Raw genomic sequence first — 24,733 nt, forward strand, 5'->3', positions numbered from 1 at the left:
ATTGAAAACATACACGGGGCAAAGAGTGTACCCCATCGGAAAGATAGAGGTAAAAGTGGTCTACAAGGGCGAAGAAAGCCAAGTAATGGACTTATATGTGCTACCTGAAGGAGGTCCACCACTACTGGGACGGGAGTGGATTAGGAAAATGAATATGGACTGGCACTCCTTGAAGGCACTAACGGTAGATTCCGGGGAAACGGATGTCAAACCTAAACGATTGTCCAAAATATTGGATGATGCTAAAGAGGTGTTCCAGCAGGGACTGGGAACACTGAGAGGAATTACGGCAAACATCAAGATTGATGAACGTGCACACCCAAACTTTTTTAAAGCCAGACCGGTACCCTATGCAATACGACCTACTGTAGAAGCGGAACTGGAAGCGCTAGAACGTTCAGGTGTACTGTCTAAGGTAGATTGGAGTGAGTGGGCTACGCCCATTGTTCCCGTTATGAAACGTCCTTCGAGCAACAAGCCAGGAGAACCAGGGAAGGTTCGCATCTGTGGAGATTTCAAAATCACCGTTAATCCGGTGCTTCACACGGTGCAGTATCCGCTTCCGTGGATTGAGGATATTTTTGCTTCATTGTCTGGCGGGAAACACTTCACCAAGATAGACCTGGCGCAGGCGTACTTGCAGATGGAGGTTGAAGAAGAGTCACGCCAATACCTCACGATCAACACGCATCGAGGTTTGTACCGGTACAATAGGCTGGTTTTTGGAGTGGCATCGGCTCCAGCAATTTGGCAGAGGGCCATGGAGCAGGTATTACAGGGAATTCCAGGCACACAATGTTACCTGGACGATATTCTGATTACAGGTGATGGTGATGAAGAACACCTCGCAAACTTGGAACTGGTGCTCAACAGACTGAAAGAGTATGGACTTAGAGTTAATCGGCAGAAATGTGAGTTCTTCCAGAAGCGGATCTCGTACTGTGGTCATGTCATTGACCGGGAGGGACTTCATAAGTCTCCTGACAAGATAGAGGCAGTTGTAAAGGCTCCCGCTCCGGATAATGTCTCTCAGTTGAGGTCGTTTCTGGGATTGATTAACTATTACCATAAGTTTCTACCGAATCTATCCACGGTACTGCACCCGCTGAATGCTCTTTTACAGAAGGGGGTACCATGGGAATGGAGCGAAAACTGTAAGAAGGCATTTCGCAAAAGCAAAGAATTGATCACCTCAGAGGAAGTGTTGGCTCACTTCAACCCGACACTGCCTATTCGGTTGGCTTGTGATGCTTCTCCATATGGTATTGGGGCAGTACTCTCACACAAGTTGCCAAATGGCACGGAAAGGCCAGTCGCGTTTGCATCCAGATCATTGACCTCCGCTGAGCGCAACTATGCGCAGATCGATAGGGAGGCTCTCAGCCTTGTATGGGGAGTGAAGAAGTTTAATCATTACCTGCAGGGCCAAAAATTCACACTTCTGACAGACCATCAGTTTGCTAGTATCCATTTTTAACCCTAAGAAGGGTGTTTCAGTGATGACAGCACAGCGTCTCCAGAGATGGTCCCTTTTCCTAGGGGCACATCAATATCAAATAGAATTCAAAGGTACGAAGCAGCATGGCAATGCTGATGGGCTGTCGTGCCTGCCACTACCTGAAGAAGAAGAAACGACGAAAGTTGACCCTGTTGAGTTATTTCATTCGACCATCATCGAGTGTTTACCAGTCACCAATGCAAGTATTGAAAGAGAAACCAGGAACGACCCGACACTGTCCAGAGTCTACGAGGTGACAGTGAAAGGATGGCCAACACGTGGTGATCCTCTGTTACTGGCATTCTCGGCAAGGCGAGACCAGCTGTCCGTCTGCCATGGTACTTTGATGTACGGGACAAGAGTGATTATTCCTCCCAAGTTAAGGGAAAGAGTTCTCAAAGAACTGCATGAAGGTCATCTGGGGGGAGTTAAGATGAAAACTCTTGCTAGGGCTTATGTATGGTGGCCGGGTATTGACCAACAGATAGAGGAGTTGACGAAAAGCTGCGCTGGGTGCCAAAAAGTGCAAAATGCACCTCCGATCGCACCTCTACACCCATGGGAATGGCCTTCAGCCCCATGGCAACGCGTACATATTGACTTTGCTGGTCCATTCATGGACTCCATGTTCCTAATTGCGGTGGACGCACATTCCAAATGGCCAGAAGTGATCAAGATGAATACCACTACTTCAGAAAAGACAATTGCGGTGTTAAGAACAATATTCGCAAGGAACGGATTGCCAGAACAGATTTGTTCGGACAACGGACCACAGTTCGTGTCGGAAGAATTCCAAAAATTCTTAAAGAAGAATGGGGTGAAACATTATACCTCTGCCCCATATCATCCGGCGACAAACGAGTTGGCCGAGAGATTTGTCCAAACATTCAAAAAGGCAATAAAGGCCATGAACGATGATCAGATTCCGCTACAGCACAAGGTGGACAATTTCCTAATGGCATATCGAAACGCCGCTCATGCAGTGACTAACCAAAGTCCTGCCATGATGTTTTATAACAGGAGGTTGCGGTCCAGGTTGGACTTGTTAAAACCAAATGTGCGGAGGGAAGTGGAAAACAAACAGTTCCGGCATATTAATAACAAGACCACTCGCAGTTTCGACGTAGGACAACCAGTGTTGGCAAGGGGCTATGGAAATGAAAAATGGCAGTCCGGAACAATTCGGGCCAGACAAGGACCTCTGATGTACACAGTAGATATTGGTAACAATGTGATAAGGTGTCATGCGGATCAACTGGTAGAATCGAGAGCAAGGGTCGAACCCATGGTTGCGACAGAGACAACTGTGGAAGACGTTAATGAACCTGAAGCATCTACCTCGGCAGGGAATGTACCTGATGATGATAACACCCAATGCATGGGAGACCAACTAGAGGAGTCACCTCAGCAACAGGAATCAGAGACCACTGAAAGGCGTTATCCAAACCGAATCAGAAGGCCTCCTGAGAGACTGAACCTTTGAACTGTTTATACCTGAAGTTATATATGTTATTATGTTATGTTAAATGGGGATATGACTGTTAAGCTAAAAAGGGAGGATTGTGGTGTATGTAACCTGTTCCACCTTAAGAGAACTTAAGCCTGTTCCACCTTAAGAGATGTACTACTTTCTCTGGCTGCTGTATACGTAATACCGGTGGTGACCACCGGTATATAAGCACTGTGTAGTAATATTGTATTTTAGTATAGTCCTGACCTCCAACCAGTAAAGACCTGTTGAACTTTAATCTTGTAGTCTGTGTTAGTAATTACAACTAGAACACACAGACTTAACAAGAACCGTCCGGTTTCCGACCTGAAATGTTAACTCTGTTTCTCTCTCCACAGATGCTGCCTGACCTGCTGAGTATTTCTAGCATTTTCTGTTTAGATTTCAGATTTCCAGCACCTGCAGTATTTTATCTTTGTATAATTGAAACTTGCTATGTAAACTTATTATGTTGCAATTACACTCTCCTGCCAGTGGTGACACTATCACCTTAATTTCTCCTAACTCTCTTAGCTTATAATGCAAGGAAACTCCTATGCTTCAAACTATTTGACTTCCCAAATTGCTGTAATTATGATATTTAACTATTAATACCATCAAATTAAAATGTATAAAAATAAGGACAGAATGTGACTTTGAAATGGGGATTGAATAACGTCTGAGTCGCCTGGTGCAATAACCCTTGGCCCTCTAGCACCGCTTCACTTGTGCTTGGCTCCCCTTCTGCAATGCTACCGGAAATTGTAATACATTAAGCTACTGGCAGCGCCCCGCCTCCCTCTTGGGGTGCTGCGAGGGAATATCGCGTCACTATGTGCCGCAGCACCGCGGTACTGCAGGCCTTCCTCCCCTTATTAAAGGGGAGGGGCCTTGTGCAGCGCGACCCGGGGCCCAGCTGGGCCACCAGGGATCGGAGTGCCGGCAAAAGAGCCCAACACTCTGGAGAAGTGCTGGTCTCACGGAGCGCAGACGGCACTCCGCGGGGGGGCTGCAGAGGAGGCCGGGGACGGCAGAGGGGGCAGGTGCTGGCAGGTGGCCAGCAACAAAAATGGACGTCCGGCACCTCCCCTTTAATTTGCACCGCCCCGGCCGCAGGTAGGCCCCCCATACACTGTCGGCCATAGCGTCCGGCGGTAAGTCAGGGCGCTACCGAAGATCGTGGCAGGGCGCTGCGCACGGCGATTACGTCATCACCAGCGGCGCAGCACTGCGGGGTGCTAACGGTTACCACCGCCGCTAACCTCCCGCTGAATTTCGCGAGAAGCATTGGCGGCGCAGCGCCCAGGTGCTAATTGCTTTGCGCCCCTTAGGGCACTAACTGGAGGCGCAAAGCAACCGAATTTTTAGGCCTAAAGGTCTTGCATTTAGTGTTTGTTTCACACTGTAAATGTCACAAATACAAAAAATCTGTTCTGCTTTTCCAAATGGTTCCTAGGAGATTGGTCAATTTAAAAAAAAAAATGGCGGTTTGAAATCTGGAACCATTTCTTCTCTTTCCCCCCCTCCACTCTCTCTGGATACATGTGTATACACACGAAAGCACACTTAAAATAACATGCACACTCCACTCTTCGGGGGTGGAAAAAAGTTACAACCCAAGTATTTCTATATCCTTTGACTCACTTTGAGTAACACCATAGCTACAACGATTTTCTATTTCCTGCTCTTAATTATCCCCCCGTGCCTCCAAGTAAAAGTCACTTCCTGCCCCCTCCCCCTCTCATTTTTACTGATTATAGAACTGCTCAGCATAAACTTAGCCCTTTCTCAGGGGCTGCATGCTTGTCTCCTGCTCTCTTTCTGGAGACTCAACCTTTGAATTATCTTCCTCCCCTTTGTACAAAGCTGTGGAAAACACCAAGCGCAACCTCAGTGCAGGGTTTCCAACCCATGCACATGTGACCTCAGTGCAGGGTTTCCAACCCATGCACATGTGGCCTCAGTGCCAGTTAGCGTCAGTCCTGTCAAATCTCAGAAAGTAACTGAGATACAAGAAGGGAGAATAAGAATAAAAATGAGTGAGCAGACAAAGGGAATACCAAGGTGGAACAGCGAGATAAGGAAATTCATGAATGAGTTGGGGAAAATAAAAATGTGACAGTAAGGGTGTAAGGCAAACAGAGAGTGACACTGAAAGGGTGGTAGATTTGCTGCAAAACACAAAACTAATTACAAAGATTGGGAGACAAGTAGTGATAGAGTTACAGAAAATCAACCAGAATATCGCTGGGAATTCTTAGTGTCACTTAAGATGTAAAGAATGGCCCATGGAACCTGGAATTTCACTGGACTGGCAGTCTAATAGCTAAAAATTGGTTAAACTCAAAGTTAAAAAAATTATGTAGAAAAGTTTGATATAACAGGTCATTCTGGTCAGTGAAATGAACAAACTATGTTAAAGGGAGATATTGTTCTGTGGGTTGCTATTCAACAATATCATTCCTTCTAGAGTGTTTGATACCTTTGTATATGCTCTGCTCCCTTTCAAGTCTTTTGCAGAAATGCTGAAAGTTAACAAAACATTGAAGAGTTTGAATGTGGAGTCCAATTTTATCACCGGTAATGGCATCCTGGCTCTAGTAAAAGCTCTCCAGTACAATAACTCATTGGTTGAACTTAAAATTGACAATCAGGTAAGACTGGGGTATTTTCATGTTGTATTGTGGCTTCAAAATCAGTTTAAATAATTTAAGATGCAAATTTTTTGTTGGTATGAAATGCACTCGGAGCACTGGAGGTAGGGATCCTTTCCTGGACTACTCCCAAATGAGTCAATTGAGGATTGGCTATATTTAGCTAGCTGTAGACTGGTTTGTTGCCCAATCTGAGGAAAACAGGATTGTGACTTCTGTCAATCTTTGTCTATTACACACCTGTGAAGTGCCTTAGGAAGTTTTCCTTAGTTAAAAACGCTATATAAATGCAAGTTGTTCTCCTATATGATGTATTTTCCTTCACTGACAGTGTCAGCAGCTGGGTAATAAAGTGGAAATGGAAATTGCAAATATGTTGGAACAAAATCGAGTCCTTCTGAAGTTTGGCTATCACTTCACCCAGCAAGGTCCAAGGCTTCGGGCATCTAATGCAGTGATGAACAACAACGACCTTGGTAAGGAAACTGCCATTGCTGCACCAGTGATGTTGTGAGAGATAGATTCAGAAGGTGTTCTGTGTTTAATTTTAGTTGTAATGTTTCAGCTTGTAATTCATTTTAGTATTTAGACTGATATAATGTAACATTAAAAAGTACCAAAGAATCTTAGAACGATATTTGCCATTTCTAAATTGGAGTGTCGGTATAGATGCAATACTTTCTTAATGAAATGGTATTAAAGCTGTTACAGGCTAACAATTTATTTTTTATTTCACTGTGAAAAATTCAAACGAATCTGCTACTTTGGAGATCCAGGTTCTCTCAATGTAAATTGTCAATGAAACCTGATTAACACATTAATATAGTTGTTCCATTGGTAAGCCATTGAAAAGTGCCTAGGGTTTTATTTTTAATAGAATTGCCCCGTTTCTGTTCAAATCAGATTTATAATGTCCTTCTTTATAATTTACAACAATAACCATTATGGTTAAAAAGCTTTGAAAGCTTTTGGGGTGCAGATTTCCATCCATGGTTCCCCTCCTGGTGAATTCCCAATTCTAACTGTGCTGCTGTGGGAAGTATTGAGCAGAGAACAGACATTTCCCACAGGAAGGGAGAGAAAATCAGAAGGGAAGTTACTCTCAGACCTCTGTGTAACTGTTAGAGCAGCACTGGCATAGGCCTAGGAGTCTTCCAGCTTGTCCTCTGAGACAGGAGCAATGTGTGCCACAGGGAACCTTTTCAAACAGCAACAAGTACTTGCATTTATATAGCACCTTAAACATAGAAACACGACACAGAGGAGACAAATGAACGCTAAACTAAGTGGGGAAGATAGGAGAGGCATGGTTGAATAGATGGATTTGAGAAGGTGTTTAAAGACAGAAGAGAGGAAGTGAGGCAGAGGGGTTTAGGGAGGGAGTTTCAGTGAGTAGGATCAAGTCAGCTGAAAGTTGAAGGGAAAATTAAATGACTGAAAAGAGCTACAAAAGTGGCGCTATTTAAGTGTGTTAGGGTATGTGAAATAAAGTTTTTATTTAACATGGGACTTAAGAATGCTCCACTAGTTACTGCATCGGATGGTGGTACAGCCCAGAGTCTCATCATGTGTACTACTACTCCTTTGGTTTGGGTGCTTAGTGGGACTTAGTGTACCTTCAATGGGATGGTTTAGTGCAACATTCACAGCTAGATAGTACGCACTGCCTGTATGAAACGGAATCTGAGGCTTGCTGCTAGTTCAACACATTTTTTAAAGGTGCATAATATGTAGGAGTTCCAAAACTACACACTTGTGAAAATACCAAGAAATAAATCTTTTCACAGATTATTAAACCACTTCTATTAATTTTGACATTTACCCGATTGAAGAAATATGACCAGATCAATCATGAGTGGAGACAATTTGAGTCCGACTACTGGGTGCAACATGCGGTGGAGGAGAAACATTTTAACCAGTATCTTTACAGCTGGAGAAAGTGACTTTCCCGCTGTGATCAGACCTGAATTGGGTTAAAGATTGAGCAACAAAAGTGCCTGGGCAAAATGTGGTCTGAGATTCCGTTACCTTCCCGAGCTTCCCTCTTACTATTGCTCAGGTCAGAGCCCTCGCCCCCCCCCCCCTCCCCCCCAGCTGTGAAGCACTTTGAGACATTTGCTATGTTAAAGATGCCATATATAAATGCAAGTTATCACTGAATGGAATGATATTTCAGTCACACAATACAAGAGTTCTCAGTTCCTGGAAAACGTCAAAAATGTTTTTTTGGGGGGGAGGGTGGGAGTGGATTAATTTTATCAAAAAGAAGCAATACCATTCTGACACAGTTGGGTCTTGCAAGTTTTAGGGGAAGAAAACATGCATTTCAGCATTCTTAATGAGTTTCTTAGAGTTCCCTACAGCGTCTTATTTTGCAGGTGTTCTTATCAATCCAATTTTTGTTGCAGCTCGCATTAACAGAGCAGATGGTTCTTGGCCTAGATTCTCAGCTTTGGAACTGGAGGAGATATAAGTATATAGTTTTTTTTGGTCATAGCCTCCCTAATTGAATCAGCAGTGCTTTACACTGCCTTTCTGCTGGATCTGCACCGACTTTTCCTCTCCTCTGAGTGCAGTCTTATTCCCTTCCTTTTTCCTCCACTGCTTTTTTCCTGCTTTCCTTGCTGACACAATTATTCTACTTAATTTATAATTCTGATTTAAAAAAAAAGTGATTGCATTAATTAGCAATTCTGTGTCTGATGCAGTGAGATTTCTTCCTTATAACTCAACAGGCTTCCTTTTTATCAACTCAAAAATTGTTGACAGTTTTTTATATATGTATGTTGTCACCTTTTTAATGAGCTGCAAATTGCCCACATGGGAGCAACTTCACACATTCAGCATTGTAGCAGAAAGACTGTTGCAATAAGCAGCATTCCAATCACCACACCTCTCCTTACACAGGCTGTTTAAAAGCCTACTCTCAAAATCAGAACCGTGCCCTTTCCTAAATAATTCTCTGTTTTCTTGTTAATCTCATGCATGATTTCATTTTTGGAGACTCAACTTTTGCCCTTGACTGTCGCTGGATGGGGGCATGGATCAGAGAATCAGGCAGAGTGCCTGGTTTGCGATGTTTCCGGTCACTAATTTTAATTGGGCCCCTCACCCCTATGCCCCAGCGAGCAACACTCTGTGCTAGAGTGTGGTCTCAAAAAAATTAATCATGTACTCCCATATAATAAAACATCTTTGGCATGGAATTCTGCATTTTTTAACACTTCCAGTTATGCAAACAAAGTGGACAGTGCTGCATAATTTAATAAAAATTATCTGCACCTTGGAACCACTTAAACATAATAAGGATAGTCCATCACCCGTGGCATCACTTCCATGAGGTCGTTTTCATATTTTGTGGGGTGGTCACACCAGCATGTTGAAATTTTTCACAAGGAGATCACCAGAACCATTCTGCAAATCTGCACATCGGTCTAGTCCCATGTCAAAGTAAGGCTCACATCTAACTTCTAATGTGTGGAATAGAAAGAATGCCTAATTAGTTACACACTCCATTCACTATGGAATATGAATGCCATCTCTCGCCACTTCTCACCGTGTATCCCCTATTTACCAATCAGTGGTAAACAGTTTGTGGTACTGGGTCACAGACTAGAGTGCTAACGGAACAAAGTTAGATTATTCCATGTCACTCCAACAGTGGTAATGTGTGACATTTAGTTGGCTGTCAGATGTATTAGAAAACATTTTTATAGCAGAGGAAGCAACTCTCAGTATCTTAGGAAAATATTAATGAAGTAGTTTTCAGCTGGAGCTGGCTAGCACTGATTTTTGGATACTATTCGCTGCCTCAGCGATCCAGCCCAGATTGATGGGAGGAAAGCATCAATCCTACACTGGCCCTACATGAAATGGGTTTGAGCAGACTGTATCCAGTCTGAAGGGCCTTTTGTATTGCTCCTTTCATTCAGATTCTGGCATCAAGATGTTAAATCTATTTCGTGGACTGATGGCAGACTTGTAGATCCAAATGTTCTGCCGCCACCCATGGAAACCAGATTTAACCGCATAAACACCAGGCGCTGGTTCACCAGTGTCGGGCACCTGGAATCGCATTTACAATGAGGCCAATATAAGAGTGACTTTAGTAAGAAAAGATACACAACATAATTGGATAGTGAGAAGCCATGAGCATGGCTAGCATGGACAGTCGGGGCTCTTTTTCTGAAGTTGCAGCTAAGGGATATTGCAGGGGCAGAGTGGCGAGAGTATGTTGCTGTGCTATACCTGACCCATAGTTGCCACTGGCACTAGTTGCAAAAATGTTCTGTTCTCTTGCACTGACAAGCTTCCTCTTGATGTGTACAACATTTCATTTTAAGCGTAAACATAAATTTCCTTTGAGGTTAATGAAGAATGGTTTTCAGTTAAAAGAAAATGCAAAGTAAGTAAAGAACTAGCTGTTTAAAGCAGGCTCCAGTGCTGGCAGCAGAGAATTGGACACAATCAGGGGGTTGGGCTGTAAGTGCTCTTGGTCACTTAGACTGTTTCAAAACACTATGTAAAAAGATGTACTTCTATGGGGTCAAGTGTCTCTGGCACAGAATGCTGCATTTGCTACTGTTTACAGCTAAATAAAGTAAGGGAGTGATGCTGTATAACTTAATTTCTTAAAGCTTTTATGCTTGGAATAGAAAATCTTCTGCACTTTATAATCACTTGTATACAGATATTCTCCATGCATGGCATCACATTCATGATGTAATTTTCGTATTTTGTGCAAGTGATGTCACACTGGAGATCAGACAGTGTGAAGTTTTGCACTTACATCATTGAAAACACTCTGCAATTGGCAGACAACTCTGTTCAAAATGTTAAAAAAGCATATGGGATTCTTGGCTTTTTGAATAGAGGCATAGAGTACAAAAGCAAGGAAGTTATGATAAACCCTTTTAAATTATTGGTTAGGCCTCAGCTGAAGTATTGTGCCCAATTCTGAGCACCACACTTTAGGAACGATATCAAGACCTTTGAGACGGTGCAGAGGAGATTTAGAATCATAGAATGATACAGAACAGAAGGAGGCCATTTGGCGCATCATGCCTGTGCCGGCTCTTTAAAAGAGCTATCCAATTAATCCCACTCTCCTGCTCTTTCCCCATAGCCCTGCAAATATTTCCTTTTCAAGTATTTATCCTATTCCCCTTTGAAAGTTATAATTGAATCTGCTTCCACCACCCTTTCAGGCAGTGTATTCCAGATCATAACAACTCACTGCATAAACATTTTTTTCCTCATGTCACCTCTGGTTCTTTTGTCAATTACCTTAAATTTGTCACCTCTGGTAACCGACCCTTCTGCCATTGGAAACAGTTTCTCCTTATTTATTCTATCAAAATCCTTCAAAATTTTGAACACTTCTATCAAATCTCCCCTTAACCTTCTCTGCTCAAAGGAGAACAAGCCCAGTTTCATTAGTCTCTCCATTGAACTGAAGTCTTTCATTCCTGGTACCATTCTAGTAAATCTTTTCTGAACCCCCTTTAAGGCCTTGACATCCTTCCTAAAATGTGGTGCTTAGAATTGGCCACAAGATTCCTTGCCTTTGTACTCTTGTGCTTCTATTTGCAAGGCCAACAACCTGTATGCCTTTTTAACAGCCTTCTCAACTTGCCCTGCCACCTTCAAAGACTTGTGTACATACACCCCCAGGTGTCTCTGTTCCTGCACCCCCTTTAAAATTGTGTAGGAGTCTCTGCACTCCTAGCAAAGAATCTATAAACTCACTAGTAGTTAACAAACTGAGTTTAATGTACTTTTTAAAACTTTACAAAACAAGAAAATGCAGGAGAAACTCTAAACAGGTCTATTCACTATCACTTCACATGAGGACTAGCTGGAAACGCCCTCTACCTCTGACGTCATGACGTCATCACGTTTCCCGCCATTGGAACATCACATGATCCACGTGATGACGTCATCGCGTCAGATCGCGATTTTGTCGATCTAGCTCTGTTTAACCAGAGCCAACATTAAAAGGTAATAAACATGATTAAAGGCAATTGTACCAGTCACTGAGAGTCCCTTAGTGGCTTTGCCACATACGCCCCCCCAGAATTGTCTTTAACGAGAAGAGTCAATCGTTGAGGAGGTCGGACAAGCCTGTTGGACCGACTCCTAAATTTCCAGAGGGGAAAACGCTGAGCAAGCGGCGAGCTGGCAGGTAACATGGCACTGTCAGGTGTGGCGGCGGCCGGCCGCGGCGCAGAGGCTGCGCCAGCTCGATTGGTTGTTCGAGGCCCAGGTGCACAGGCTTGAGGCGATCGACAGAGATGTGATCAGGCTTGCCCCCGACGTCGATCACGAAACTCTTGTCCCCTGCCTGCAAAACCTGGAAGGACCCTGCATAAGGAGGTGCGAGCGGGGTACGATGGCCGTCTTGGCGCACAAAAACTAACTTGGCCTTCGACAACTCCCCCGGGACGTTGGACGAAGGCAAACCGTGCTGTGAAGTCGGAACTGGGCGGAAACAGTGGGCTGCATCCCGGTGGGTCTCTCTTTGCCTGGCCGCGGACCATGGCCGCGTAGGGGATGGCAGGAATTCACCCGGAACTCGAAGAGATTGCCCGTAAACCATCTCCACCGCCGACGACTGGAGATCTTCCTTCGGCGCCGTGCGGAGTCCTAACATCACCCACGGCAGTTTGTCGACCCAGGATGCATCCAGAAGGCTGGCCTTGAGCGACACCTTCAAGGAACGGTGGAATTGCTCGCACAAGCCGTTCGCTTGCGGGTGATCGGCCGTAGTGCGGTGGAGTTTAACGCCCAACATGGAAACCACCTCATTCCGCAGTTTGGACGAAAATTGCGGCCCACGATCTGACGAAATATCCGCAGGGACACCAAACCGGGCTACCCATGATGAAACGAAAGCTCGAGCAACATCCGCAGAGGTGGTGGACGTCATGGGGACTGCCTCCGGCCACCTCATGGTGCGATCCACCATTGTCAAAAGGTACGTAAAGCCCCGGGACGGTGGAAGCGGGCCCACTAAGTCAATGTGAATGTGATCGAATCGCCGCTCCGGGACCTCGAAGATGGCGAGCGGGGCCCTGACATGCCGCTGCACCTTGGCCCGTTGGCAAACAACACAAGTGTTCGCCCAGTCTCTGACATCTTTGTGTATTCCCCTCCATACGAATTTGGAGACCAGCAGCTTTTGCGACGCCCGCACTCCAGGATGCGCTAGGCCGTGTATGGCATCGAAAACAGCCCGGCGCCATTTAGACGGGACAATCGGACGGGGTGCACCCAACGAAACATCGCAGAGCAGGGTAGTACCTGCGGAATGGAACGGCACATCCCTCGGCTGGAGGCTGGCTGGAACCGAACGAAAAACCTGGGTCTCCGGGTCGGCCGCTTGGTCAGCTGCCATCTGTGTGTAGTCAATGCCCAATTGGACGGCCTGGACGGCGGCGCGGGATAGGCAATCGGCGACGACGTTGTCCTTACCGGCCACATGCCGGACGTCGGTGGTGAACTCCGATATGTACGTCAGCTGCCTTTGCTGCCAAGCCGACCATGGTTCCGCAGACTTGGCCGTTGCGAACGTCAATGGCTTGTGGTCAACAAACGCGATGAAGCGGCGCCCTTTGAGGAGGAAGCGAAAATGGCAGATGGCTAAAAACAAAGCCAACAGCTCTCGGTTGGAGGTACTGTACCGGCGCTCATGCTGTTGTAGCTGGCGGCTAAAAAAGGCCAGAGGTTGCCACGCGCCGTCGACCCACTGCTCCTGGACGGCCCCCACCGCGTAGTCTGACGCGTCCGTCGTGAGTGCGATGGTAGCTCCCGGCAGGGGGTGTGCCAACATGGTCGCATTGGCGAGCGCAGTCTTCGTCTCCTCGAAGGCGCGATCTATGTCTTGCGACCATACCACGGGCTCCTTTCCCGTCGTGCCCCTGAGGGCCTCGTAGAGCGGATGCATGAGCTGCGCTGCCCTGGGGATGAAACGATGATAGAAGTTCACCATCCCCAGGAACTCCTGTAAGGCTTTCACGGATATCGGTTTCGGGAACTCCGCAATCGCCTCCACCTTGACTCGAAGTGGCATTGCCCCAGCGGGGGTTATGCGGTGGCCCAGGAAATCAAGTTGCGCTAGGCCGAAACAGCATTTGTCCGGGTTAACGATGAGGCCGTGCTGCTGAAGCCGTCGAAAAAGGACCCGAAGGTGCTCGAGGTGTTCCTCCTTGGAGGTGCTGGCAATCAGAATATCATCCAAATAAACAAATAAAAAATCAAGGTCCCGCAGGACTGAATCCATGAGGCGCTGAAACGCCTGCGCCGCGTTCTTAAGTCCAAAGGGCATTCGTAGGAATTCAAAAAGTCCAAAGGGGGTAATGACCGCCGTCTTTTCGACATCTTGAGGGTGCACTGGCACCTGGTGGTAACCACGGACGAGGTCGACTTTCGAGAAGATGGACGTCCCCGCCAAATGTGCCGAGAAGTCCTGTATATGGGGAATGGGGTAGCGGTCGGGCGTCGTTATCTCATTGAGGCGGCGATAATCACCGCCGGGCTTGGGGACGATGTGGAGCGGGGAGGACCAGGGACTACTGGACCGACGGATGATCCCCATTTTTTCCATCACGGCAAACTCCGCCTTCGCCGCCGCTAGCTTGCTGGGCTCTAAACGTCGCGCCCTGGCGTAAACGGGAGAGCTGGTAGTCGAAATATGATGCTCCACCCTCTGCTTGACGGTCGAAGCCGAAAAGGTGGGCTTCGTCAGCTTGGGGAACTCCTCGAGGAGACGGGCGAAATCGTCAGGCGGTGGCCGCGCACGTGAAATCGTGTGTGACACAGCCGTGCTGCACGCCCCTGAAATATCGTCAAGCGTGGCAGCGTGAACGAGGCGTCGATTTTTCACGTCCACCAACAGGCCGTTGGCGCCCAAAAAGTCGGCACCCAACAGGGCCTGCGAGATTTGAGCGGTGATGAAATTCCAGGTGAAAAGCTGTCCACCGAAACAGACTTGGATGAGCCGCTTTCCGCAAGTGCGGATCGAACCCCCGTTGGCCGCTTGCAGAGGGGGACCCCGTCTGCCGGACCGAAGGTCGATGACCAAGGCAGGAAGTATGCTGCATTGCGCCCCCGTGTCGCATAGAAAACGACAGCCCGAGATGGAGTCGGTTAAGTAGGTGAGATTCCCGGAAGCGCCGATCGCCATCGTGGCCGCGGGGGAAGTACCGGGACCAGCGTGCTTGACTCGCGGCAGTCTATTCGACGGTCTGGTAACGAAACTGCACGGTGGGCGGCAGCAGCGGGCCTTCGGGCCGAAACGAGCATGGTAGTAACAGTAACCGGTCGTCGGAGGCGCCGTGGTCGGAGCCGGGGCCGGGCTCCTCCTGGCGGGGCGTATGGCGCAGTATTGTTGCCGGACTGCGTAAATCTTATCCGCCTCTTCGGCGAACGCGACGCAGTCTGCGGTTTCTGCTCGGGCGAGGGTTGCCTGGACTTGCTCGGGGAGCTGAGTAAGGAACAGCTCGCGAAACAGAAAGCACTGGGGCTCGGACCCCAGGAGAGTCAGCATGTGGCTCATAAGCTCCGAGGGTTTGGAGTCACCTAACCCTGGTAGCATCAGTAAACAGCGAGCGCGCTCCGCTTTGGTAAGACCAAATACCTGCAGCAATCGTGTCTTGATGGCTACATACTTGTCAGCATTCAGGGGACTCTCCAGAAGGCTGATGATTCTCGATGCTGTCGAGCTATCGAGGGCGGAGACCACGTGGAGATATCTGGTCTGGTCCTGTACGACGTTGCGGAGTTCAAATTGCGCCTTGGCTTGCACAAACCAAGAGGCCGCCTGTTGTTCCCAGAATTGGGGGAGCTTCAAGGCCACTGCATTGGCCTCCATTCCTGGCCCGTGTTCTGCGTTCACCGCGAAAAATGATTGCGAGGATTCGGGGTCACCAATGTAGGAGTCTCTGCACTCCTAGCAAAGAATCTATAAACTCACTAGTAGTTAACAAACTGAGTTTAATGTACTAAAACTTTACAAAACAAGAAAATGCAGGAGAAGCTCTAAACAGGTCTATTCACTATCACTCCACACGAGGACTAGCTGGAAACGCCCTCTACCTCTGACGTCATCACGTTTCCCGCCGTTGGAACATCACATGACCCACGTGATGACAGCATCGCGTCAGATCGCGATTTTGTCGATCTAGCTCTGTTTAACCAGAGCCAACATTAAAAGGTAATAAACATGATTAAAGGCAATTGTACCAGTCACAGAGAGTCCCTTAGTGGCTTTGCCACAATTGTACCATTTAGTTTATATTGTCAATCCTCATTCTTCCTACCAAAATGTATCACTTCACACCCTCTCCATTACTTCATCAAATAACACAATCAAGTTAGTCAAATACGATTTGCCTCCAACAAATCCGTGCTGGCTTTCATTTATAACCTATATTTTTCCAAGTGCCAATTAATTTTGTCCTGGATTTATGTGTCTCAAAGTTTCTCCGCTACCGCGTTAAGCTGACTGGCCTGTAATTTCCGGGTTTATCCCGCTCCCCTTTTTTGAACAGGGTGCAATATTTACAATTCTCCAGTCCTCTGGCACCTCCCCCATATCCAAGGAGGATTGGAAGATTGTAGCCAGATCCTCTGCAATTTCCACCCTTACTTCCCTCAGCAACTTAGAATGCATCCCACCCGGACCGGGTGACTTTTTTACTTTGAGGATTGCCAACCTTTTAAGTACATCCTCCTTATCTATTTTTATCCTTTCCAATTTCTCTACTACCTCCTCCTTTACTAGAATGATACCAGGGATAGGGAACTTCTGTTATATGGAGAGACTGGAGAAGCTGAGATTGTTCTCCTTTAGATCAAAGAAGGTTAATGGGAGGTGTTCAAAACTACGAGGGGTTTTGATAGAGTAGTTAAGGAGAATTTGTTTCCACTGGTGAGTAACCAGAGGATACAGATTTAAGATAATTAACAAAAGAACCAGGGCAGAGGGAAGGAGAATTTTTTTACACAAGTTGTTATGTCCTAGGGGGAGTGTTTGCTAGTGCTCTGGGCGAGGGTTTAAACTAAAATGGCAGGGGGTTGGGAACCTGAGCGGGGAAACAGAGGAAAGGGAAACAAGGATAAAAGCAAAAGACAGGAAGGAGAAAATCAAAACTGATAGGCAGAGAAATCAAGGGTTTAAATCAAACATGGCCACAGTAAATAATAATTCTAAAAGATCTAAGAGCGTTAAAAAAACAAGCCTGAAGGCTTTGTGTCTTAATGCGAAGAGCATTCGTAATAAGGTGGATGAATTAACTGCGCAAATAGAGGTAAACGAATATAATATGATTGGGATTACGGAAACATGGCTCCAGGGTGACCAAGGCTGGGAAGTCAACATCCAGGGGTATTCAATATTCAGGAAAGATGGGCAGAAAGGAAAAGGAGGTGGGGTAGCATTGCTGGTTAAAGAGGGGATTAACACAATTGAAAGGAAGGATATTAGCTCTGATGATGTGGAATCTGTATGGGTAGAACTGAGAAATACCAAGGGGCAGAAAACGTTAGTGGGAGTGGTATCTAGACCTCCGAACAATAATGCGGAGGTCGGGGATGGCATTAAACGGGAAATTAGAGAAGCGTGCAATAAGGGCACAGCAGTTATCATGGGTGACTTTAATCTACATATAGATTGGGCTAACCAAATTAGTAACAATACTGTGGAGAAGGAATTCCTGGAGTGTATACGGGATGGTTTCCTGGACCAATATGTCGAGGAACCAACTAGAGATCAGGCCATCTTAGACTGGGTATTATGTAATGAGAAAGGATTAATTAGCAGTCTTGTGCGAGGCCCCTTGGGTCGGAGCGATCATAATATGATAGAATTCTTCATTAAGATGGAGAGTGAAATAGTTGACTCAGAGACTAGGGTCCTGAATTTAAATAAAGGAGACTACGATGGTATGAGGTGCGAGTTGGGTAGGATTGATTGGGGAATGTCACTCAAAGGGTTGACGGTGGATGGGCAATGGCAAACATTCAAAGATCGCATGAATGAACTACAGAATTTGTTCATCCCAGTTGGGCATAAAAATAAAACAAAAAAGGCTCAACCGTGGCTAACGAGGGAAATTAGGGATAGCATAAGATCCAAGGAGTGGACATATAAATTGGCCAGAAAAAGCAGTAAACCTGAGGATTGGGAGCAGTTTAGGATCCAACAAAGGAGGACAAAGGGATTAAATAAGAGGGGGAAAATAGAGTATGAGAGTAAGCTTGCAGGGAACATAAAAACTGACTGTAAAAGCTTTTATAGATATGTGAAGAGAAAAAGATTGGTGAAGTCAAGCGTAGGTCCCTTGCAGTTAAAATCAGGGGAATTTATAATGGGGAACAAAGAAATGGCAAACCAATTAAGTACATACTTTGGTTCTGTCTTCACAAAGGAGGACAGAAATAACCTCCCAAAGATGTCGGGGAACATAGGGTCTAATGAAAGGAAGGAACTGATAGAAATCAGTATTTGTAGGGAAATGGTGTTAGGGAAATTGATGGGATTGAGGGCCGATAAATCCCCAGGGCCTGATAATCTACATCCTAGGGTACTTAAGGAAGTGGCCCTAGAAATAGTAGATGCATTGCTGGTCATCTTCCAAAATTCGATAGACTCTGGAACAGTACCCATGGATTGGCGGGTAGCTAATGTTACCCCACTGTTCAAAAAGGGTGGTAGAGAGAAAATGGGGAATTACAGACCGGTAAGCCTGACATCGGTAGTGGGGAAAATGCTAGAGTCCATTATAAAGGATGTAATAGCAGAGCACTTGGAAAAAAGTGACCGGATCAGACAAAGTCAACATGGCTTTACAAAAGGTAAATCGTGCTTGACTAATCTACTGGAATTTTTTGAGGATGTAACTGGTAAAATAGATAAGGGAGAACCAGTGGATGTGGTGTATTTGGATTTTCCAAAAGCTTTCGATAAGGTCTCGCATAAGAGATTAGCGTGTAAAATTAAGGCACATGGGATTGGGGGCAAGGTATTGACTTGGATAGAGAACTGGTTGGCAGACAAAGCAAAGAGTTGGAATAAACGGCTCTTTTTCCGAGTGGTAGGCAGTGACTAGTGGGGTACCGCAGGGATCGGTCCTTGGACCCCAGCTATTCACAATATATATTAATGATCTGGACGAGGAAACTAGATGTAATATCTCCAAGTTTGCAGACGACACAAAGCTGGGTGGGCGTGTGTGCTGTGAGGAGGATGCCGAGAAACTCCAGTATGATTTGGACAGGTTGGGTGATTGGGCAGAAGCATGGCAGATGCAATATAACATGGATAAATGCGAGGTTATCCACTTTGGTGTCAAAAACAGGAAGGCAGATTATTATCTAAATGGCAATAGATTGGGAGAAGGGGAAGTGCAACGAGACCTGGGCGTCCTTGTGCACCAGTCGCTGAAAGTAAGCATGTAGGTGCAGCAGGCGGTTAAGAAGGCAAATGGTATGTTGGCCTTCGTAGCGAGAGGGTTTGAGTACAGGAACAAGGATGTCTTGCTGCAGTTGTACAGGGCCTTGGTGAGGCCACATCTGGAGTATTGTGTGCAGTTTTGGTCGCCTTATCTGAGGAAGGATGTTCTTGCCATGGAAGGAGTGCAGCGAAGATTCACCAGGCTGACACCTGGGATGGCAGGAATGACGTATGAGGAGAGATTGGGTCGATTGGGCTTGTACTCGTTGGAGTTTAGAAGAATGAGAGGGGATCTCATTGAAACTTATACAATTCTAACAGGACTAGACAGACTAGATGCTGGAAGGATGTTCCCGATGGTCGGGGAGTCCAGAACCAGGGGTCACAGTCTAAGGATAAGGGGTAAGCCATTTAGGACAGAGATGAGGAGGAATTTCTTCACCCAGAGAGTGGTGAACCTGTGGAATTCTCTGCCAAAGAAGGCAGTAGAGGCCAATTCATTAAATATATTCAAGAAGGAGTTGGATATATTTCTTAAGGCTAAAGGGATCAAGGGATATGGAGAGAAGGCAGGAACAGGGTACTGAATTTGGATGATCAGCCATGATCTCATTGAATGGCGGAGCAGGCTCGAGGGGCCGAATGGCCTACTCGTGCTCCTATCTTCTATGTTTCTGGAATGCACTACCTGGAAGGGTGGTGGAAGCAGATTCAATAGTAACTTTCAAAAGGGAATTGGATAAATACTTGAAAAGGAAAACATTTCAGGGCTATGGGGAATGAGCTGAGGAGTGAGACTAATTGGATATCTCTTTCAAAGAGCCACAATATATAACAATATATAGCACGATGGGCCGAATGGCTAAGACAGCAGGGCACAAGGAAAAAAAACAAAACAATATTTTACTTCACTTTCACTCTGTTCCTTAATTCAGTGTGTTCTGGAAATTATGACGTACGCTTTGCATATCCAGCACCAGGAGCTAGTTACATTTATCAAAGCGACAATAATCAGTGATGTAGGAAAAATCCTTGACTATTCAGTACTGGGGTATATTACCAAGCAATAATTCACATTGGCCATTTGTTGAAGGAGCAATTATCTACGGTTATGTGTAGACAAAGTACTTTAAATAGTAGAAAAGTTGTACAGAACAGCAGATGTTTAAGAGAACGGCATATAGTAGCATTACTTAGGAAAATTATGAGTGGAAAACTGTCACGTCTTAAAGCTGAGGATAATAAGGGAGTGATAAAATTAGGATACATAACCAATAAGGCTAAGTTAATGAAGGCTATAGATTATAGCATAGTGAAGGTTATATATTGTACAGAAATTAAAGCTATATATTGCAAGGCAATGCAAGTTTAATACTCCTTATCATAAGTATACATTTTTGTAATCTAAATTTTTATCAAGAATTACTGATTTGTTTATCCATTTATTTTAGTGAGGCAAAGCCGACTTCAGGGCCTCAATGGCCCCATCTTCCCCAGGTGCCGGACGACTGTCTAATCTGTTCGTGAAGACTTCATGCTGCTACAGAGCACGCCCTACGCTGATGGTTTTCACGTACAGCCGAAAGTGCCTTCCCAGTTCTCTGTTGTGGCTCCATTTTTTTTCTTAGTGTTATATGATGGGACGATGTACCTAATTGAAGTTTAGTGGGAAGTACAATGGCAGATGTCTACCGCAGTAGCTTGTACAGATTGTGGTGTGCTTTGTCTGATAGAAAAATAGCACTATGTGTAGTGCAGATTTATGTTTCAATCCAGTTAGTGCTGTGTGCCATGAAGCCTGAAACCATCAATTCTAAATCCATCCATCAGTTGATGTGTACATCCCTGTACGGATTATTGGGTGAAACTATAGCTATATTGTGCATGAACAAGCCTGCTGTTCTAGCATTTACTGTAGAAATATAGGTAATCCTTTTATTTATATGACTTGACGCCAGAGAATTACCTCCTTGCTGTCCTGTCCTTGCACGAACACGGAGTTCATTCATTGACTTTGTGGCAAAAAAAAAGAGAATGAAGTAATGCACTGCTTGAGAATTGTGTGCATCACCCTACTGTCTGCCGACTTTGGGAGCTTTCATGTAACCAAACGTCTCCACTGATTTGTGTTACTTAGGAAAAAGGAATTCAAAGGATCCAGAATGTTTTTGTGTTTAAATCAAAATATTTAATTTAAGTAGATTTAAAATCATGGAAATTTATCCAAACACTTTTTTTTTAAGTATCAGATACTAAGAGATACAACCTCTGGTTATACTTCATGTTACTGCAGATGTCCTTGCCTCGGACAAAATATAGGGCAGAGAATAATTTGAAATTATTTATATTCATTTTTGGGCTGTATTTGCATTGTGCCCTGAAAACCAAGTATTTTTAAGAATCCAAAGTAACTTTTTCAAGAGTTTTATTTTTAGTTATGCAGAGCCTGTTCTAGTTTTAAACCTAAACCAGTTCAAATTTTGAAAGATTCATCAAAGTAAATTATTGTTTTATTTAATCGGCAAACTCAGTCTAGACTGCTCACATCCACTGAGCTGTGCGCAAGTCCATAGACACCAGGCTTCTATTTCTCATTTTTTTTTAAATTTCTAAAGCCAGGACATTTTTTTTTGTCTCAAAAGAAACTGAATAACTGAATTGCTTATAAATTTCAGACTGGTTCCAAGAGCAGAACTGTGGTGATTAACAGAGCAGGCTCTGGCCAAAGCAGGTCAAAAGATTGGTTTTAAATCTACAGTGTTGTGGTTTTTAAAAAAAAAGTAGAATATGTTTGTTGCACTTTATGACAAATAAACCATTACAATTTTGGGCATTCTGTAGCTTCACATGGTTTGACAAAGTCAATAAAACCTCCTGTTATACCACTGTCCAATAAAGGTAGTGACATTTTGTTTATCTTTACTTGGAACAGGAAGGAGGAAATCTACATTTGTTCAAAACAAAATGATCTGTTCTGTAGATAAAGGTACCAACTAGAAGGGCAGAAAGTGAAAGGACATAAATCTTTCAAAATCAACCTATCAGCATGTAGCTCATAAAACCCCTTCCTCTGAGCTATTCCATAGACCTTGGGATATAAACATACAAAAACTGAGAGGCATATTGAATAACAACAGAAAATGCTGGAAAAACTCAGCAGACCAGGCAACATCCGTGGAGAGAAAATAGTCAACGTTTCGAGTCAAACTCTTTGTCAAGACTGGAAAGCTTGAATGTTTGAAGCATTTGTGTTTGCAACCACTTAATTTCCCTAAATCATAAAAAGAGTGAGTGAGTAGGTATTTGCCACATTGGGTACTCCGGTTTTTATTCGACACATGCATTTCAGGATTATTATTCAGTGCACATTGAACAGAGGAGAAAGAAGGAACTTGCCTTCTCACGACCTCAGGATGTCCCAAAGTGCTTAACAGCCAATTAAGTACTTTTTGAAGTGTAGTCACTGTTGTAATATAGGGAAATAAGGCAGCCAATTTGCACACAGGATCTTTTGATGTAGAGTGGGACCTAACAACTTCTAAAACTGATTTCTAAATTATATATTCTATGTTGATAAATACAAACACTAATGTTTGACGTTTGCTGTAAATGGCACCTTTCTAAATGGTTTTGAAATTTACATTGACTCGGATGTGCCACAGATTTTGTTATCTTGGGGGAAAACTGCCACTTAATAAATAAGTGATGGGGACACTTTACAAACTATTTAACTAGCCCTTGCTTAATGATAACCTTACCTAACTTGAGGATAAGCATGTGACCCATAAAGCTATCTTGATTTATATCCTGCTAGTATGCCATGGTTTAAAGCGCTGGTTAGGCCACAACTGGAGAATTGTGTCCAGTTCTGGTCACCACACTTTAGGAAGGATGTGAAGGCCCTTGAGAGGGTGCAGAGGAGATTTACCAGAATGGTTCCGGGGATGGGGGATGTTAGCTACAAGAACAGGTTGGAGAAGCTGGATTTGTTTTCATTAGAGCAAATGAGGTTGAGGGGTGATTTGATAGAGGTGTACAAGATTATGACTGGTTTGGATAGGCTAGATGGGGAAAGGCTGTTCCCACTAGTTTAATGGTACAAGGACTAGGACACAGATTTAAGGTTTTGGGCAAGAGTAACGGGGGGGGTGTGAGGAAAAACTTTTTTACACAGTGAATGGTGAAGACCTGGAACTTGCTGCCAATGGAAGTGGTGGAAGCAGAGACACTCAATGTTTTCAAGGGGAGGCTGGATAGGCACTTGAGGGAAATAAAGTTGCAGGGCTACGGGTATAGAGCGGGGGAATGGGACTGACTGGATTGCTCTACAGAGAGCTGGCACGGACTTGATTGACTGAATGGCCTCCTTCTGTGCCGTTATGACTGGCTTATTTTGCATCCATAACTCTGCTTCATTTCAAGGATTTTTTAAATATATATTGGGTGGTATGACAACATGATAACTTGTGCTGTTGGATACAAGGAGAGATATGTCACAAATCTGATGCTGGTGGTTGTTTGGACCACAGAAACACTTTATGCTACAGTCCAAAGCAGATGCGAATCTCAACAGGCCTGTCCTGAAGTCAGATAAGATGCGATTAGCTACTAAGATCTGGAAATGCAGTATTTTGTTTTAACAGATTTATCCAGTTCAGGTCAAGTTTTAATATTGCAACCATCTAGTGTCCCTATTGGGGTAGATGATAAAGTTGCAGACTTTTGTGCCATACATAGAAGTTACAACACAGAAATAGGCCATTGAACCTAAATGTCTCGGTTGCCATTTACCCTCCATGTGAGCAAATAGTCCTTATCACATTTACTCACCCTCTTCCATAAGAACATAAATAGGAGCAGGAGTAGGCCATCCGGCCCCTCGAGCCTGCTCCGCCATTCAATAAGACCATGGCTGACCATCGACCTCAACTCCACCTTTCTGCCCATATCCCTTCAGACACCTTTTCTTTCCTCCACCTGTCCAATCTAATCTTGAATATTGACATAGGCCTGGATTTCCCGGACTTTCTGTTGCTGCGACACTAACTTTGTCACATAAACAAGGTTTCTGCCACACTTCCAACAAAGCTACGAGGCACAGAAAGTCAGAGGAAATTCAGGACCAGTTTATGCCTCCACCACTAACACTGGAAGTGAATTCCACAGCCTCAACTCTGTGAAGATGTTTCTCCTGCCCTTCGTTCTAAATCTCTTACATTTAATCTTGTATCCACAGCCTCTCATTCTAGACACCTCAATTAGGGTTCGTTCTCATCAGTGGACTCCATTATTCAGTGATCTCTTCCAGAGGTAGTGGTTCTATTTGAGTACAAAAGCAAGGAAGTTATGATGAACTTTTATAAGGGGGGATTAAATACGTGGGGTTACGGGGATAGGGCTTGGGTGGGATGGCTGTCGGTGTAGGGACCGGGTGCTCGGGGTTTGGATGATCAGCCATGATCTCGTTGAATGGCAGAGCAGGCTCGAAGGGCCGAATGGCCTACTCCTGCTCCTATCTTCTATGTTTCTATAAAACACTGGTTCGGCCTCAACTGGAGTATTGTGTCCAATTCTGGGCACCGCACATTAGGAAGGATGTGAAGGCCTTAGAGAGGGTGCAGAAAAGATTTGCGAGAATG

The 24,733-nt window shown here is 44.9% G+C and overlaps 1 protein-coding gene across 4 annotated transcripts in view; it reads left to right on the forward strand.

Annotated features, from left to right (window-relative positions):
• tmod1 (tropomodulin 1) overlaps positions 1-21,981 on the forward strand; it is a 123,030-nt gene extending 101,049 nt beyond the window's left edge. For 3 of the 4 annotated variants that reach the window (XM_085983880.1, XM_085983873.1, XM_085983886.1), the window contains exons 8-10: positions 5,498-5,641; positions 5,973-6,117; positions 20,546-21,981. In XM_085983880.1, coding sequence (XP_085840006.1) covers positions 5,498-5,641; positions 5,973-6,117; positions 20,546-20,610 — 354 coding nt within the window. In that variant the 3' untranslated portion in view covers positions 20,611-21,981. Of the gene's footprint in view, positions 1-5,497; positions 5,642-5,972; positions 6,118-8,049; positions 8,115-20,545 lie in introns of all 4 variants that reach the window. The other variant, XM_085983891.1, reaches the window with a different exon arrangement.
• Positions 21,982-24,733: the final 2,752 nt, after the last annotated feature.

The sequence above is a fragment of the Somniosus microcephalus genome, chromosome 1 (assembly GCF_052327205.1).
Source record: "Somniosus microcephalus isolate GS21.2 chromosome 1, FLI_Smic_1.0, whole genome shotgun sequence".
Taxonomy (NCBI): domain Eukaryota; kingdom Metazoa; phylum Chordata; class Chondrichthyes; order Squaliformes; family Somniosidae; genus Somniosus; species Somniosus microcephalus.